Source organism: Squalius cephalus (genome assembly GCF_949319135.1).
Source record: "Squalius cephalus genome assembly, chromosome: 2".
Classification (NCBI taxonomy): domain Eukaryota; kingdom Metazoa; phylum Chordata; class Actinopteri; order Cypriniformes; family Leuciscidae; genus Squalius; species Squalius cephalus.
Window position 1 is genome coordinate 45,442,764 of NC_137123.1, and position 19,732 is coordinate 45,462,495.

Sequence of the window (19,732 nt, forward strand, 5' to 3'; positions counted from 1 at the left end):
AGGCTGCTTATATTTAAGATATTATCGAAAAACTTTTTTTTTTACGTAAAATGTGCATGAATGTTTTTTTTTTTCTCTATTATGATGCTACTTATTTGTAGTGGTCCTATTCTAAAATTACTGTAATTTTACTGTACTCATCATATGATTTTCACATATGCAAATGTCTGTTTTCTGTTGTTATGCAACATTAAAGTTTCATAGCTACAATGGTAAGTCACAAGATTAGAATCCCAATTTTATGACTAAAGCAATCAGTAATTCACAATTTTGACGTGTGAATTAAAAAGCTTTCACTAGATTTGAGTGATTTTTAAGTGCCAGATGATGACCAGTAAATGTTTGTCACTTGTATCCGTAATTGTTGTTCTCTTGTTTTAGTGGAGAGGATAAACCAGGATGGTAACGTCTTGTGTCTAACAAGCTTCACCTTGACAAAAGCCAACTGCTACCCTCCCCCAAATATTTCTTGTGAGCGCTTGAAACTTAGCAGTCATGTCTAATCTTAACAACGCACTTTGCATTGAAAGTGGCCAAAGCACAGACGTGTCACTCTTGCAAAAGGATAATCTTCAGGACGGTGGATTAAGCCAGCTGTTGGATTACAATGCCGAAATGGAAAGGTACAGGTCGTTTGCAAACTTTTACAAAACTAATGGGGCATTTCCACAGACTGCTAAGATTGCCCGCATAACGACACCAATTTTTCCCAGCGCCAGAATCGGTGTGTCCCCTTGGAACTGTGATAACAGCATGCTCTGGGGAAGGAAATCAGCAGCAATAAACCCTAATAGGACCAGCATGCATAGAAATGACTCCCAAAGGCCGGGGAAACCTGGCGTGCCGCCAGAGACGCTGCAAATGGCAAATAATAATTTCCTCTCTAGCTTATCCCCTGAACACTGCAGACCTTTAGCAGGAGAATGCATGAACAAGCTGAAATGCGGTGCTGCTGAAGCAGAGATAATGAATCTCCCGGAACGTGTTGGAACTTTTTCCGCTATTCCGGCTTTAGGGGGCATCTCATTACCTCCCGGGGTCATCGTCATGACAGCCCTTCACTCCCCCGCAGCCTCAGCAGCCGTTACAGACAGTGCGTTTCAAATTGCCAATCTGGCAGACTGCCCACAGAATAATTCCTCTGCATCCAGCGGAAACCCAGCAAAAAAGAAAAGGAAAAGGTGTGGGGTCTGCGCGCCCTGCAGGAGGCTAATCAACTGTGGAGTGTGCAGCAGTTGTCGGAACCGTAAGACGGGCCACCAGATCTGCAAGTTTCGGAAATGCGAGGAGCTAAAAAAGAAGCCTGGCTCATCACTAGAGGTGAGACGACGGCTCAGACACCACACTCCCCCTCCCTCCCTCCCTCCCTCCCTCCGTGCACTCAAAAGCATTAACCTTTCCTTCTAGTCACGTTTCTAAGCCCTTGAAAATTGTTTCCATGCCCACCCATGCCTGAACATCCCCCCGGCTTCTCAAATCTGCCTACCCGCCTAGCCTAATTGGCAGTAATTAGGGGTGTTTGTGCGGAGCGCAAGCTGAGCTTGGCTCAGACACCCCTAATTGCTGCCAGTCAGGCTGGGGCTGGAACGCATCCGAACAACCCAGGGCTTGGCTCTGCTCCAAGCTGAGCTGGGAAATGGTTTTCAGCAGAGAGCCATCCTTCTCTGCTCTTGGTCATTTTAACCAATTATAGAAACTGTCTCCTGACGAGGCTAGTCGATCTCCCCCACAATGAGAGCAATAGGAAAATTCCTGCTACTGTTCTTCTATCACACTTGGGATGTGGAAAGTCTAGATTCTCTTCCTGATGTCCTTACACACTGAAAAGAAAATAGCAAAAACAATCAAACGGATTAACCACTTTTTATTATTTCTGACATGAAAGTTCTATAAAATGTTCTATTTTCAAGGGCTTACAGGCAGTGATTTATTCATAATTTTGGTCCAAGTAAAATACAAATATAACAATCCAACAAATACCTTAAAATACAAATTTGGGTGTATTGGTGTGTGTATGTTTGCATGAGAGTGGACAAATAGAGGATATATTTCTTGAAAGAATTTAGTTCAGCAAACAAAGGCTCTGTTTACACATGGCATGAACATTCGTCTTGTGTGAGGTGATGTGGACAGTGCAAAACACAAGTGTAAACAGGTTGCAATGCACCATTATCTGATCTTACACAATTACACATTGGGACACATATGGCCTCGTTTACACTGTCAGTGAAATGTGACCCATTTCCAATTTTTTGCTCATATTTGACACAAATTGGATGTGTTCTATGACAGTGTAAACAGGAAAAAAACGCATGCATTCGGATATTTCGAGATCCGTTTCAGGCCTCATTCATATGTGGAAATAAATCAGATATAAATCGAATATGTGCCAATGCGACTGTCATGTAAACAGGCAGATCGGATTTTCTGAGGCTATCTCCGTGGTTTAATGATGAGAGAAACCCAGATGCGCTTCTGCAAAGGGACGGATGACCCGACGAAACATTGTGTCGTCGTAGGAGAGGAATGTGGACAAACGTTGACACAACATATCAAGGTTGGCTTGCTCATCCTAAAATTTCGGACCCACTGCTTCTCATTAAAGCCCGCCACAATATGCTCCCACCAGTTCTGAGATCTCTCTCACACACAATAACTGAAGCATATGCACAGGCTGCAATGATGGCACTTTTCGTCCTCCACTTCATAATCACGGTGATGTTTGGCGAACTTTGCATATCGCAGAGCTAGCATCAATCATATTTTGTGTTCGTCCATCTGTGCCAGATAATTTAACCCTTTAAGCATGTGCAATATTTCAGATAGTATGGCAAGTGTAAACACATGAATCGGATATGGGTCACAATTGAAAGAACGTGTAAACGGACTGTCAACAAAATCGGATATAGGCAACAAATCAGAATTGGGCATCAAGACCTGCAGTGTAAACGAGGCCTAAAGGCACATATATTTGTAGTGTAAACGATAATGTGTCCTAATGCTAATCGGACATCATCGAATGACTGCCTTCTCACCTAATATGCAATTAATGCACAAAAACAAAGGATTAAAAATTGCACATTGACTTGTATGTCTGATGCCAACATTCAGTAACTTTCCATTCAATGAAATACAATCACAAGTGGTTACAGGAAATGCATTTGAGAGGAATTTAAAAACAGCACCTAAGCATATATTCATGTAGAAGTACTTCATGAAGTAATTCTCCACCTGCTAATTAAGTGCATGGAAAGATTTTTTAATAAAGGTTTCTTAAATGTGACCCTGGATCACAAAACCAGTCACAAGTCGCACGGGTATATTTGTGGCAATGACCAACAGTACATTGTATGGGTCAAACTTATCGAATATCCAAAAATCATTAAGATATTAAGTAAAGATCATGTTCCGTGAAGATATTTTGTAAATTTCCTACCATAAATATATAAAACATTTATTTTTGTGAGTGAATGCAGCACAATCGCAAACATAAATGGACAACTTTAAAGGCGATTTTCTCAATGTTTTGATTTTTTTGCACCCTCAGATTCCAGATTTTAAAATAGTTGTATCTCGACCAAACATTGTCCTGTCCTAACAAACCATACATCAACGGAAAGCTTATTTATTCAGCTTTCAGATGATGTATACATCTCAATTTAAAAAAATTTACCCAAGTGACTGGTTTTGTGGTCCAGGATCACAAATGTGTTGACTTGTGTGCAGGTTAAGGTTGCATGTGAATATACAGTTTGTTACATGTGTTTGGTGTTGTAACAGCTAGGATAAAGTAGTATATGTTGTTCTACTTTCTTCTCATTACTTTACCATGAATGTACAGGCCAAGTTGCTAATAACAAACTAGGCATTGTTGATGTAGTTTTCATGTGTGAAAGGTGAAGTGGATTTTTCGATTTTAAAATACTTAGCTTAATATGGAGAGACAATATGTAAACCATTCACAGTTTGATTTCCAATTAAAAGTTTAAGCAGTGCTCCTCTGTGGCACTTTCAAAATATTCAGTCTTTAAATATCCTGTCAGTTTGGCTGACCAGTGGCAGACGTGTTCTGGTATGAAAACCTGATTGAAAACTTTTTTTGCTTTTCCATTTGGTGCCTCTTATGGAACAGAGGTAACAGACTTCACCTTAAGTGTATTCATATGTCTTAAATTAAGAAATTATGGCAGTTTTTAATTTTTTTGTATGGGATTCTGGGTTGTGGAATATTGTTCTGTCCTGTAGAATACAGTTTTGAGTTCTGTAGCACAAACTTCCTTGGTGGAAGTTTTAATGAACATGTTACTTTAGGTGTAAATGGACTGATACAGAGATTAATCTATCTAGATCTAGAAGGGTACGAAGGTGTAGATATCATGTTCAGTGACCATTATTAGAAATATAGATTGGGGAGCTGTGGAAGACAAAGACAAAAAAACTATAATAACTGTATATATGTTCATATTTTAAGTAAATCCTTAAAATGCTAATCATTTAATCAAAAATGATAGTCAAGACTTTTACATTCTTATAAAGAAATATTTTTTAAATTAAGGACAACTGTTTTCAAAATTGACAATAAGCATATTTGAATGAGTTCTGAAGAATCATGTGACACTGAAGACAAGTAATGACTGTTGAAAATTACATAATCAAATAAAAAACAGTTATTTTAAATTGTAATAACACTTCATATTATTACTGTTTCTACTGTATTTTTGATCAATTAAATATAGGATCAATCAAGCCCCTGATGTTCTCAGACGACACATAGTCCCACTTCGATCAGTGGGCTCCATCACACGAGGAGCTGCTAATGGAAATGTGAAAGTGCCCGTTAGAAAAAAGACCTTCGGAGAGTAGGCCTTTACTGTCCAGGGTGCTAAACTCTGGAACTCCTTGTCTCCTGAGCTGAAACAGGACTTAGATCTGGGGGCTTTTAAAAATGAACTAAAGCGTATTTTAAAAAGAGATCAAGTGTGCAATCATTTTTAGTTTGCGCTCAAATGCACATTCTTTATGTAATGTCAGAATTAAGTAATGTTACTGTAAATGTAAATGTATTTTTTGTACTCTCTGTATGCATTTGAAAAGCCCTTCTAGGGACGGACATTGCAAATTAGCCTTGGCTATAAATGTTGTAGTGTGGTACAGGTTTATTGTTCACACGTGTCCTTATTAAATAAATTAAATAAATAAAAATAAAATAGGAGAAACCTGATCACATTTATTTATAATGCTAAGGTTATGTTTTTTTTCCCCCGTCCGTGATAGGTCTTTATAGACTCTTTGTTGTTGTATTCAATGTGTGAGGTATGATCAGAGTTTGCTGTAAGACTGATTTGCATCCTCTGCCCACACACAGTTCCTTCATTAATTTATACTGAGCCAACATGTGTAATGACCAGTATAGGAGAACCATGTGTCTTTACTAAGATACACTCTTTTTTTATTTAGAATTGACTTGCTCCCAATAAGCCGATACGAACAGATACATAACCCACAAACACACATATGTACTGTAGAACCAGCTGATTGGACCTTTTGCTGCTAACAAATGATAAACTCACAGTAAGCAGCTGGATGTTGCTGTCAGTGTTTTGCACCTGGGAATCACCCTGAACTAATTATATCTTAAGCGGCAGTGGAAAATGCAAATTAGAATTTTACTTACACCCCTGAAATCGGAGAGCCAATTTAATCTAATACCGCCTTTAATTTAGCACGCTAATGCAAGACCCCGGAGGATTACCCTGTGTCACTGCTCTGCTGTTTCTCTCTCTCTCTCTCTCTCTCTCTCTCTCTCTCTCTCTCTCTCTCTGCCACCAGAATGGATTAGTCTAGCAGAGTCATCTTATCTTTTCTAACATTTCCTGAGCTTGCTTTGGGTCCAGTAATGCTCCAGGTTAGTCAGACAGTTTGAGCATGGGTTTTGTGTTGGAATTTTTTTAAAGATGTTGATCAAGAGGCTGTGTGCTTACATAAACCAGGATCTATGTTGGAAATTGATTGGTTTTACTTTTATTTACAGTAATATGTCACATGTAATGTCTGTTTAGGACATGAAGCTACTGATAATTTTCTGTCATCGTGAAAACATGAACATTTCTGTATAGTGTGTAATGTAAGTAAAAATTGTTGTTTTTTATGGTAATGCGAGAGGAGAGATTTAGTAATACAACAGGGCTTTTCATCTTAGTGATTATGAGAGGTACCACAGCTTAAATGCTGCATAAATTATAGATTTTTTTGCTTGAGGAAATTAAAGAATTTTGTTTGTTCTATGAATTGGACCATTTTTGTATCATTTATTCACAAACATGTCATTAAAAACCAAACATATAGTATGCACAGTAAACGACACGTTCAAAATATCACAAATAACAGAAACAGACTAAAATTTAAAGTTATGGTTCACCCAAAAATCGGGGTCGCTATAATCGTTACAAACCTATAGAAAATAATAGAAGATATTTTGAGAAAGGCCTCAGTGTTTTTTCAATGATCACCAAACCAATATTCTTGTGTTCTGCAGAAGTATGACTAAGAGTGCATACAGGTTTGGAATGACATGAAGATGAGTAAATTATGACACTGAAATATGTACTATATTCAAACCAATGTGATTGATCAAGAGTACCAATGGTGTTTAGCATCACTGACAATACTTCTGGCATGGTTTTGAAGCAGTAGATTTGGAAGATAGCACAAAATGAAGTAAAATGTAAAGCTGGAAATGTTCCCCTCACCACAATTTTCAAATCTTACAAATACAAATTGTAATTCACGAGTTCACACGTACATGAAATCAGATGTAGTATTTTAAGCGTATTTGGCATGCTGTCCGGGGAGGGCTCCGAGCTCGGAATTTGGCCCGAACCCAAAGTACTCCCCCTTTTTACTGGGATAGAAACCAGCCGAGAGTGAGGTGATGGGGTGGTGGAGGGATGCTGTGAAACTTGTCATGAGACAGAGGTGAGGAAATGCTTCATTTATACCGGCTTCCTCTTGTGCTGATTGGTTGATTACCTGAACGTGCTCCTCCCGAACTTTGTTACATAAAACTTCATTTTGTGGAGACGTTTGCAGTGGTGGATACAAATCAAGTAGGCCCTACATGAAAAGGGTAAAAGTACAGATACCCCAAAAAAATATTACACCAGTAAAAGTATTAAGTACTCCTTTTCAGTTTTACTTGGGTGAAAAAATAAAAAGTACTGACTGATGAAAGTTGATTTGTTTTGAAATTTTATATACTCCATCCTACTGCGCAAAATGTGGGGGTATACTACTAGACACATAGATAGAGCTTAAATTGGTTACAGCTCAGTCTGACATCATTATGATTGATGGAGATGCCAAAACTAAGAAAGATTATTCAGACATTTGTTTACACATTAAATAAAACATTTAATTTTATTACCTGTCATTCACTGATACTACCCTACTGATAATTACATAATTCAAGTGTGCAAACAAGTGAAAATAATAAAATATACCATATAGTAGAAATGAGGAAAAACTAAATTTGTGTAAATGTATTTTGACAAATATAAACGTACAATATAAAAACATCAAAATGTGCTCATATTTTAAGAAGAACGCTATAAAAACATACTAGTTTAACATCATTTGAAATTGCTACGGCGGCGGGGAAGATGCATGGGCATTACAGTTTTTCTCAGTCGCTATGGTACATTTCTCAAATCATCCTCGACATTTGCAAAACAGTAAGTGCATTTCTCAAAACAATTCGTACAAATAGCAAAACACCATGGATTACCTGCAAAAGCCAGTCTCTTGCTCAAAATCCTTAGTTCATCTCTCAAAAGTAAATATCTGTGTCAATGAACATGTCAGTGCCATCAGAATGACAAGTCCTTGTGCCATTGTGTACGGATAAGACAGTCAAGTTGTCAATAAAACACTGCACTCTGTTAGTATTACCTGATGTAAACTATGGCAACAGTTTGGATGACAGTTACTGTATTGAAATGTACAAAGCTGCACTTCTTCTGTATGCCATATATCCATTTCAAAAGTACAAATTTGCACTACTGTACCTGAGTTATTGATTGAAAGAGACTGGATAGGATTCACACTTACACTTTTACTAGTGGTCTAACAAAAAAAAGAAAAAAAAAAAAAAAGAAAAAAAATGGTTTCTCATTGGTTGATCTACATTCTCTTCATTAGTGAAAGTATACGATGAACTAATGACTAGATGTTTTGAGGGGTAAGACTATTGCACAGAGAACTATTTAATACATTTTGAGCAACATGGCAGTAGCAACTGATAATGTAGGAAACCGCAGACAATTGTACATAATCAATTGCAAGAATGCACCAAAGCAATAACAGCTTGTTCAAAAGAATGAGAAACTGCTTTGATGATGTCCACAAATGACTAGATGATGTGGAGGTTGAACAAGTAGTTTAATTTCTGATCTGAGAAATGCACCAAAGCGACTGAGGAAAAACTGTAATTTGGATTTTTTGGATGGACATAAAATTCGGCATTAGTAACTTGCTTTTCACGCCATCACTCAAGCCCAATGTTCAGTGCGATTTGTGAACCGATTTAACAGATTAACTGAAAAGAATCAGGTCATTCAAGAATCGGACACCACTATCAAGTCGCAGAGCAGGTGGTGATTTCTTCAGTTTCAAATAACTAGGAACGAAATGTTATTATTAAATTTAGTGGAGTAAAAAGTACAATATTATGCACTGGAATGAAGTGAAGTAAAAGTTTATAAAAAAAAAAAAAAATACTTTGGTACTGTCCACCACTGGGTTTCTGTTTTTATTTTCGGCAAATATTTTCCACCAGTTCTGTCGCTCAAAATCCCAGCGCTCTACACAATGTGCTACAACATTGTTGCTGAATGTATTGTTTTTGCTTGTGCTACCAATTAAGACCGAAACGTAATCGGACATGCCTGGCCTGTGCCCTTACCGTGACGCCTGCCATCTCCTCTGACCTGGCTTGATTTAACATCTCCAGTTCACTGGCGAAAGCAACTCATTATCATGGGCCGTTTCTAGTATGGGGAGGGGTGGCGGATCATTGGAGGATGGTCAGGGTGAAAGTGTAGGTGCTGGGAACGTTAATGTGTGGCACTTTAAATTTTAAACAGGTGACTGTAAATAATTGATAGCTAGCTCTGGCTGAGAAGTTAAATGGTTCCCCCATCATTGCAGTGACCTGTTTGTGAGGAAAGTCAACACATTTACATTAAGGGCATAGATAATATGCCAACATTTCATATATTTTGTTCCACATTTCAGTAACATTTACTGATTCAGTTATTGGTACACTTAAAAAAACCCTAATGAAAGAAAAAATACTTTTTGACAAATTTGAAAAATTGTATCACATGAGATCAAGGCTCATATATACCCTGGTGAAAAAAAAGTACACTTTAGAATACTTTTAAAAAGAGTACTTGAGACAGAAATTATATACTTTAAAAATATATACTTAAATGCAAACTGAATGTTATGTTTTGGACATATTAATCGCAATTAAATGAAAATGTATTACAGTTTAAATTTATCTTAAATGCAATTTGTATTTAAGAATGTTAGAAATTTAGAATGTTTTTTTTTTAACAATTAAAGTAGGACTTAAGTATATCTTTATGTAATTTCATTAATACTTCTTTTGTCTTTGAAACATGGTTAAAGTGTTCTGCTGAATGTACTGATAAGCATTTATGGTAAACTAAAATTACATAAAATTTTCTCATTCTGAACTGAAATCTTTTGCATTACTTGATGCTGAATCCAACACTACTGTTGCTCAATAACCATTTACTCATTTTATCATTTTAATCACACTATATCTCAGCACACTACAGCATGGAAGACTGTGATATGGTCAAATTACTTGAGTCTCCTCTGAATTTCCGTATTACATATTTGGGTATGAACAATGCACTTAAAAATAGGATGTGCAGGATTTACTTTGAAACAGTTTTCACTCAGAAAATACTAGCAACTTTCACAAATAATTACAAAGAAATGGCAAGTAAGACATTTTTAAGTATTTTTACAGTATGGGGACAAATTAAAAGAATATTGCTTTGGCGTATTTCCGATTGAAATAAGAAGTCTGGGCGAGGCATATTAAAGAGCTCGTTCCTTTTTTTAAATTGCCAGTCACATTTCGTTTGCATTACAGACCAGAAAATCTGCATTTGACAGCTTGTAACAGCCAGAATTGTATTAAAAATTAAGTTGTATTTAATATGAAACTGATATTACAGCAAAATGGTGATAATCTTTAGTAATAGTTATGATGTGCAGTTTGAAAATCTTATAATTCAGGCTGGTGGGTGGCACCAGTGTTGTTTAATCTGCTCATTAGCACTGTTTGTAATGGCTGTCTAACCATTTCTCCTTATTCACCTCCATAACTTAATAAAATACAGCACTCTGTGTAGAATTCAAATGGGTCAGATAAGTTTTGTGGCACCTGTTGATGTCATTAAAACTGTCGATCTGTATTGCTGGCTGAGAGAAACTGTACATTTTTAGTTCACATATCTTGTAAATGATAGAGTTGTCATTGTTTTGGAGCAAACCAGTTTATGGTTAATCTTAAAGCTAACATACTAATAATAAAAGCACCAAAACATCAGTTTCATGGTGTCTTTAACTGATTTTTTGGTTGTCTTTTATTTGTCCTAGTGGTCTATACTGAAATATACTGGTGTATATTTTTTTTGTTCCTTTTTGTCAAATGAGTGGCAAAAAGTGTAATTCAACTTGTGTTGTTGTGTCATGTCTTATCTTTATTTCTGAGTGTCTGTTAAATACAGTATAAGGTTCTGATTGCATGTGCTGATTCTGTAAAACTTCATTGAATGGGACAGTGATGGGACTATACAAAGGATGTTTGGGTCTTTAATGTTTATGTATTGTGTTTTTGTTGTTGTTGCTTAGACTACATATTGTATGTAAGGAATCCCCTATTTGTATTCTTAGTCTTCTTGATTCTGTAAGAGGTAAAATAAATAAATGTCATGAATGTTTTGTTGCTTTTTAGCGCATCATTGTCTATGTTTTTTTCTGGTCTCTGAAAACATAAATTAAAATGACATTCTTGGATTCAATCCCAACAAACTTTTGAATGATGTTAGTGGTTCATGCTGGACTGTAACTGACTGGCTCAAGAAATTTATCTTCTTCCGTGTATGGTTGCTCTGTCTTTAACAGAAACATTTCGTGGTGTGATGTCTGTGGCTGTTATGTCATGTATTCATGCTCAGCACTTGAGGTCATGCCATTTTTCCCTGGGGAAAAAAGTAGTGCAACATATTACTATAATACATAATGTATATTATTTTTAGGTCTGGAAAAGTTAACACATTAATGCATTGCAAATATGTACCTCTTTAGTATGTAATATTGTATTTCTTTAGAATTGTTATGAATTCTGTAAAATATAGAATCTTTGTTTGCTGTTGATGTTGAACTTCGATGTTGATTTTTGTAATTTGTGATGGAAGGACTATATATATATATATATATATATATATATATATATATATATATATATATATATACACTACCATTCAAAAGTTTGGGGTCAGTAAGATTTTTAATGTTTTTAAAAGAAGTATCTTCTGCTCACCAAGGCTGTATTTATTTGATTAAAAATACAAACAAAAACAGTAATATTGTGAAAATTATTCCAGTGTAAATCAGCTATTTTCTATGTGAATATACAGTAAAGTGTAATTTATCCCTGTGATCAAAGCTGAATTTTCAGCATCATTACTCCAGTCTTCAGTGTCACATGATCCTTCAGAAATCATTCTAATATGATGATTTGATGCTCAAGAAACATTTATGATTATTATCAATGTTGAAAACAGTTATTTACATTTTTATTTCATGATGCTATGATGAATATGAAGTTCAAAAGAACAGCATTTATCTGAAATCTAAAGCTTTTGTAACATTAAACACTACCGTTCAAAAGTTTGGGGTCAGTAAGAATTTTAATTTTATTTTGGGGGGAAAGAAATAAAATAAATCAATACTTTTATTCATCAAGGATGAGTTAAACTGATCAAAAGTTACAGTAAAGACATTTATAATGTTAGAAAATATTCTATTTTAAATAAATGCTGTTCTTTTGAACTTTCTATTCATCAAAGAATTTTGAAAAATTATTGTACACAATTGTTTTCAACATTGATAATAATAATGAATGTTTCTTGAGCATCAAATCATCATATTAGAATGATTTCTGAAGGATCATGTGACACTGAAGACTGGAGTAATGATGCTGAAAATTCAGCTTTGATCACAGGAATAAATTACAGTTTCAAATATATTAAAATAGAAAACAGTCATTTTAAATTATCATAATATTTCACAAATTACTGTTTTTTTTTTTTTTATTGTTTTTTATCAAATAATGGCAGCCTTGGTGACCAGAAGATACTTCTTTTAAAAACTTAAAAAAATCTTACTGACCCCAAACTTTTGAATGGTAGTATATATATATATATATGCAGAGTTCAGATGCAAAAGCCTCTAAGTGCCATCTGAATTTTCTTATAGAATGATCATTTTTATCAAGCCTGTATATTTAAGTTCAGTCATTTCACTTAAATGACAATTAATAGGTAATCTTCATTGCCATTTAAGTAAAATTATTGAATTTAAATGTATGAGCTTGATAAAAATGATCATTATATATATATATATAGGATAGGATAGCCCTATTGACGGGATTAACTTTACAAGGGTAGATGGAGTAATGTAATTTTACCACAGGACGTCTGTAATATTAATGGCCAATTCACAGGGGATAATATATCTCAGTAAAACTAGCAGAAGTGGGAGGGCTAACTCGATTTGCGCGTCGCCGTCACCCTCCTGTCGTCATGTGCATATTACGTTGCTTCCTGATATCACGTGCGCAAACACATAACCTATATTTATTTATATAAAACAGTTAAGTTCCGGTCGAACAATGTATTAATTAACTTTAGATTGGATTGTCTTGATAATAGGCACTTACCTAACGCTAAAATATGTTTCGTGCCTCTAACAAGTGCTTTAGATCTTCTTTCTAATCTGAATGGTATGCGGAAAACACTTGAGTTTTGCCACAGACTTGTCCCAGCGTCTAGAACGCAACTGAATGCTTTTTCAAGCGTCTCCATACTTGATAAACCGCGGAAAAATACTTTTAAACAGGAAATGACAAAATATTTACTTACAAATATTTACTTACAGCGGTCTATTCGCACAGGATTAGTATTACCTGAGGTAATTTTTACGGACCTTTTTACTGAAGTTAAAAGTCGCCGTAATCTTAATCCGTAAGCGGTCTATTCACACGGGATTAGTATTACCTGAGGTAATTTTTACGGACCTTTTTACTGTAGTTAAAAGTCGCCGTAATCTTAATCCGTAATCTACTAACATTGTCCGTAATGATTACTGAGATGACACATTCGGACGGGACTAAAATCACAGAGAAGCTCTGGTAATTATTACTTTACCCCACCTTTCCATGTTAAACTAGTCCCGTCCGAATAGGGCTCTAGACACATACAATACAGTGTCTGCTGTTGTACAAGTAATATAATACATACACACAGTACATACACAGGCTGTCACCTATACACACACATGTACACACACACAATACTTACAGTACATACACAGACTACCATCAACCAACCAATTGCACACTGCCCATCGTAAAACACACATGTAATCATCATAATGGTAAAAATTAAAGTTCCCGGGGAAAGGAGACTGCACCCTGAGGTGGTGGAGTCGATCTGGAGGGAATTCGGAGAACACACACTGTCCGCTCTGGTTTTCACTCACGCATCCAGCTCTTCTAGGGCTGGATGCCATGGTACAGGCATGGCCGAGGCGGCGTCTGTAGGCATTTCCCCCGATCGCTCTGGGGGGGGGGTTCTAGAGAGGTTCCGTACTGGCCGGCCCGAGTTTGGTTTTCAGACATAACAGTGCTTTTAGCAGGCCCTCCATGGCAGATTCCAATCAGGAGAGACCTTCTATCTCAGGCCGAGGGCTAAATACAGCTGTGGGAGCTATGGGTCTGGCCCCTGAGGGGGACCAACTCGTAAGTGCTGGTCTCTCAACTGAGGTTCTTAAACTCTAGAGCTCCATCCACATGGAAACGTTACGCTTTAAAGTGGAATGTGTTCACTTTATGGTGCAGAGAACATCAGCTGGACCCAGTTAACTGCCCAGTGGCTTCAGTGCTGGAGTTCCTCCAAGGTCGTTTCTCTGATGGGCTCTCCCCATTCACACTTAAGGTCTATGTGGCGGCCATAGCTGCCTTCCACACGCCTTTAAGTGAGGGCCCTATGGGGAGGCACCAACTAATCATTTCCTTCGTGGTGCTCAGAGGATGAGGCCTGTCGTCCTGTTTGGGACCAGAAAGTGGTCTTCCTGCTAGCTATCACATCCCTCAAAAGAGTTGGGGACTTACAGGCGCTATCTGTTGCTCCCTCTTGCCTTGAGTTCGCTCCGGGAAGAGTAAAGGCCATTTTCCACCTTAGACTAGGCTACATGCCTAAGGTGCCATCTAATGTGGCATGGTCTGTGATTCTGCAGGTTTTTCATCCTCCACCACATGTGTCGGCTGATCAAGAGAGGCTACATTTACTGTGTCCTGTCTGAGCCTTGGAGGCCTATGTACATAGGTCCTCGGGGGAAGTTGGACCAGCTGCTTGTGTGGTTTAGGTCACATAAGAAGGGTTCCCCTGCCTCCCCACCATTAGCAGGTGGATTGTGGAGGCTATTTCTTCAGCACATGAGATGCACGATTTTCCTTCGCAGATTGGCATCTTCTAAAGCCCTGCTATCAGGAGTTTCCCTTCAAGAGGTCTGCAATGCTGCTGGCTGTGCCTCCCCACACACTTTTATAAGATATTATAGCCTGGATCTGCCCTCCACGCCATGTTCTCATGTATTTCGTTCCTCGACACAGCGTGAGAAGGGAACGAGACGTTCCGTCCCTTTGCCACACCTCCTGAGTGCCTGAGAACGACTTGCTTTGACCAATCAGAAGCTGACGCTGTTATGAGCCGGCATCCCTTTATAGCTCCGCTCCGTCATGAGCAACACCAATCGAGATTGGACTAGTTCCATACGTGCTTCAGGCGCTATCCCCAAAGTGTCGTCTTCGCTGCAGCGTCTCGTTCCCTTCTCAGGGACCGAGGGTTACAGTAACCCAAGACCTTTTTTGACCTTTTTTTTTTAATAGGCGTTTTTCACATATTTTGATTTTTTTCACTGTAAAATTCTAAAAGAATGTGCTATCTTCATGTGTAAGGTGTCATATTTTTTTCAGAATAAAATTAGCTTTCAACAAATTACAGTAATTGACCATTACTGTGAGTGGTGAGTTTGTAAATAGAATTTAAATAGACAAATATAAAACAAATGAGAATAAATTCACTGATTTTTATTTTTTAAAAAACCTGAAAAATCACGAATGAAAGAAACTAACACTTTAAAGTTGAAAAATTACCTATAATGCATATATACAAGTATTTTTTGTGACATGGGGTTGCAAAGTTTTCATTTAGGACACTTTTTTTCATACACACACACATACAAATGCATGCATACATAGGCACGCACACATACACATGCACACACCACATGCTAAAATACGTGAAAGAGTAACGGCCAATCGCCTCCCAAGTTTCATTAAAAATAATCCCAATCCCCTCTTTTGCTGTATACCACTTTTCGCCATATATTTGTTCATTTCTTTTATTATTTTATGCAATCCAAAACACTCTAACCTGCCTCGCTTCGTATCTCTCTGTTCAAATCCTTCCTTCCCGCTCTACCAGAAAGCTGCTGTCATTTGCTGACGGAAAGCATGAAATTACCGTAATAAGCCATATATTGCCAAAAAGCGCATGCTGTCTACTGTCAGGGGCAATTTGAATGGTTTTGATAGTGCAAACGGTTGAAGAGTTACGGTAAAATTAATACAGCTTGCTGGTATGTGTGGGCAACGACATATCCGTTTTAAAAGGGTTAAGTATTCACTTTGTTACAATAAATACAAGTCTTGCTCAAGCAGGTTTGCAGTGTCAAATATACTTTCCCACATGCAAGTGGCTACAAACAAAAGGAAGCCACCACAATATAGTATATGTGACCTGTGCTGGGAAAATGAGTCAGAATGCACACGGACTAATTAAGAGCTACAGGCAAAACAAGTGAAATATGTCAATTTTGGTCGAATTTAAGATTTTCACAAAAATGAGTTCATTAAGCCCTATATTAGCGATCCCAATGTTCCAAATAGTAATTAAACATCTTTATATCTTTATTTGTATGTTTTTTGAAAGTTGTACCTTCCTAAATCTTTATAATCCATGAAAAAGTGCAGTTTTTTCTGCTACTGGTGCTTCTCCTCAGCACAAGTTTGGTATCATTGTAAAGCGCACCATTCCAACTTTGTGAATATTCGTAGCGAATTCTCGATAGCATGAGTCTGAACCAACGAATTGTGATTTTCAAATCCATGCTTATGTAAACAGCTTGTTCCAATAACACCTTCAAAACACCCTGTGCGGTAGCGCATTGTGGTATCATGGAAGTGTGAAACACAAAAAGTAAACACGGCAGAAATTTAAAATTTTCAAGCTTTAAATTTTATATCTCGTCGATATATGCCTGTTTTGTAATGGAGTAAGAGTGCTCAGTCAGTGGCTAATGCTTTAAATGGACTGTGGTTTGCAAATCTTGTCTGAGCAATTGACATGGCACATTTTGCTCAACTTATTAATGACTAGTCAAGTCAAGTCACCTTCATTTATATAGCGCTTTTAACAAAATGAATTGTTTCAAATCAGCTTTACAGTGATAATAGGAAATTACAGTAACAGAGATTGTTTTGGCTTTACAGCAGCTCTAGGATAAAGCTAAAGTTAGTTTTGATTAATTGATTCACTTCCATTGCGAAGATCATTAGTTATTAACTTTGGGGCCGCTAACACAACACCGTTTTAACAGAAAACCCTCAATGTGCTCCGGCCGCCCATCCGCACAAAACAGTGCCTGGTGGCTCGAGAACTTGGAATAGGTTCCAAGGTGCAAACAATTATCAGATATCTCTGCGCAAACCTACGCAACCTCAGCGCAAACCTCTGCACAAACACCGACGTCGCGCACATGCGCATCACGTGTTCAGTCCATAGGTAAGCGCGTTTGAATATATATGTGCGCAGGCGTGTAGTCCTTCTTTACAAATCAACCCTCAACAAACTACTTGTCTGGCCTTAAAAATGTATAATACAGAATTATTTATCGTGTCCACGTAGCCACGTGGTGACTCTGTACAGATAAAATGACAGTTTTATCTATACAGAGGTAAAGGGAAGGGAAGGAGGCCTTCACAGGGGAGAGCCTAGTTGACACTTCAGGACTGCGTTGTCGTGTTCAGGTCGCTGGTCCTTCATCAGATCTGGATACAGCCTGAATCCGGCAGACTGCGGTAAACCTCGGTATAAACAAAGAGACTAATATTAGCGTAAACGCCATCCTTCTTATAATGTGACAAGTACATTAGGATTTATGTGAAGTGTTCCCGGTTCCAGCTGACCTAAACTAGAGTGCGGATCAGGCCGAATTTTTCTATCCGATCGCGGCCCGCGTCCGACAGAGCAGTAACCGAACCCGACCCGAGCCGAGCCCGACAGGCATAAAGATATTTATGTCCGAGCCCGACCCGAGACCGACAGTTAAAATCCCATTTTTTTCTCATGCTAATGACACATGTACGTTTGTTTGTGTGGAAAGCCCGCTTTTATTAAGCAACTGTAGGAAGGCATTTGGAAATATCAACAGGATGAGTGCATCAGCACGCACGGAGCAACAAGCGCACTTAACACAGGTGGATGCACGTGTTTCGTTGTCACGGCTACATAAACAAATTTCCGCACACAGCTAATGCTTTAAATGGACTGTGGTTTGCGAATTTATAGTTTTCAGTATTTATCATTATAAAATAAATGCTTTTCTCCAAAACATGCTGGCCACAATTATTGGCTCCCTGTTATTAAATACGTTTTGCAACCTCCTTTTGCCAAGATAATAGATCTGAGTTTTCTCCTATAATGCCTAATGTGTTTGGAGAATAACTGACAAGAGATCAGAGACCATTCCTCCATACAGAATCTCTCCAGATCCTTCAGATTCACAAGTTCATGTTGGTGCTTCTTCTGTTCAGTTCACCCCACTCATTTTCTATAGAGTTCAGTTTAGAGGACTGGGTCGGTCATGGCAGTAGCTTCATTTTTGTGCTCAGTTACCCATTTTTGTGTTGATTTTGATGTTTGTTTTGGACTGTTGTCCTGATGGAAGATCCAACCATGGCCCATTATAAGATTTCTAGCAGAGGCAGTCAGGTTTTGATTTTTGATCTGTTGGTATTTGCTAGAATCCCATGTATCTGAACAAGATGTCCAGGACCTCCAGCAAAAAAAATAGGCCCACAACAGGATCCAGCAGTATATTTAATCGTAGGCATGGGGTACTTTTTATCCCTGTTTGCACCAAACACATCTGGTGGGTTTGCTGCCAAAAAGCCCTTTTTTTTGTTTCATCTGACCATAGAATCTGGTCCCTTTTGAAGTTCCAGTCATGTCTGACAACTGAATATGCTGGAGTTTATTTCTGGAGGAGCGAGGAGGATTTTTCTTGAAACCCTCCCAAACAACATGTGGTTGTGTAGGGGTTTGATGTTTTTTTAGGCTTTCTGACCCCCAAGACTCAAGTAATCTCTGCAATTCTCCATATGTGATCCTTGGAGAGTCTTTGGCCACTCAAACTTTCCTCCTCACTGTGCATTAAGACAATATAGACACACGTCCTCTTCCTGGCAGATTCGTCACATCTTTAGTTGATTGGAACTTCTTAATTATTGCCCTGATGGTCAAAATGGGGATTTTCAATTTTTTAGCTATTTTCTTACAGCCACTTTCTATTTTGTGATGCTCAACAATCTTTTGATGCACATCAGAACTATATTCTTTGGTTTTACTCATTGTGATGGATGATTCAAATTTGGCCTTTTTGTATTCGTCATATTTAAACTGCTGTGAAACAAGAAGTCATAGCTAGACAATTTCATGTTCCTAGTCACCCTGGTGTGCTAAATAAAGGTAAATATTAATGGGAATATACTTCAGAGATATTTTACTCGTAAAAAATTCTAGGGGAATAATTGTGGCCGACGTGTTTTGGAGAAAAACATTTATTTCATAATGTGATCTCCTTCCCACTTTCAATTCTTTTACTTCAATGAAAGGTTAGATTTTTGCTAATTTGTTTGAATGAAAGATCAAAAGGATGAACAATGTAGATTTATTTTTTTACAGCCATTTTTGATCATATTTACCAGGGGTGCCATTAATTCTGACCACCACTGTATTAGGAAATATATTTTCTTACATTACATTATTCCTCCTAGATGAGTATGTTTGGTCAAAATGTATTTAAGGCCGTAATTTCACAAGTACAGTACAAAAGGTTTAGATCACTCAAATATGGAAATTCTTGAAAAATTCATTTTCACACCCTCATGTCGTTCCCAACATGTACTGTATAACTTTTTTTTATAATCTTTTTGATTATCTCAAAAACGTTTTTTCACATGTGTATGTTTAAACTTTTTTGGCTTTTACCCAAGGTCATTTTGTGC

General features: G+C 37.5%; 1 protein-coding gene across 1 annotated transcript in view; it reads left to right on the top strand.

Annotated features, from left to right (window-relative positions):
* The window catches only part of cxxc4 (CXXC finger 4), a 42,965-nt gene that overhangs the window by 1,132 nt on the left and 22,101 nt on the right, over positions 1 to 19,732 (top strand). The window contains exon 2 of the mRNA XM_079863722.1: positions 382 to 1,320. Coding sequence (XP_079719848.1) covers positions 496 to 1,320 — 825 coding nt within the window. The 5' untranslated portion in view covers positions 382 to 495. The remainder of the gene's footprint in view (positions 1 to 381; positions 1,321 to 19,732) is intronic.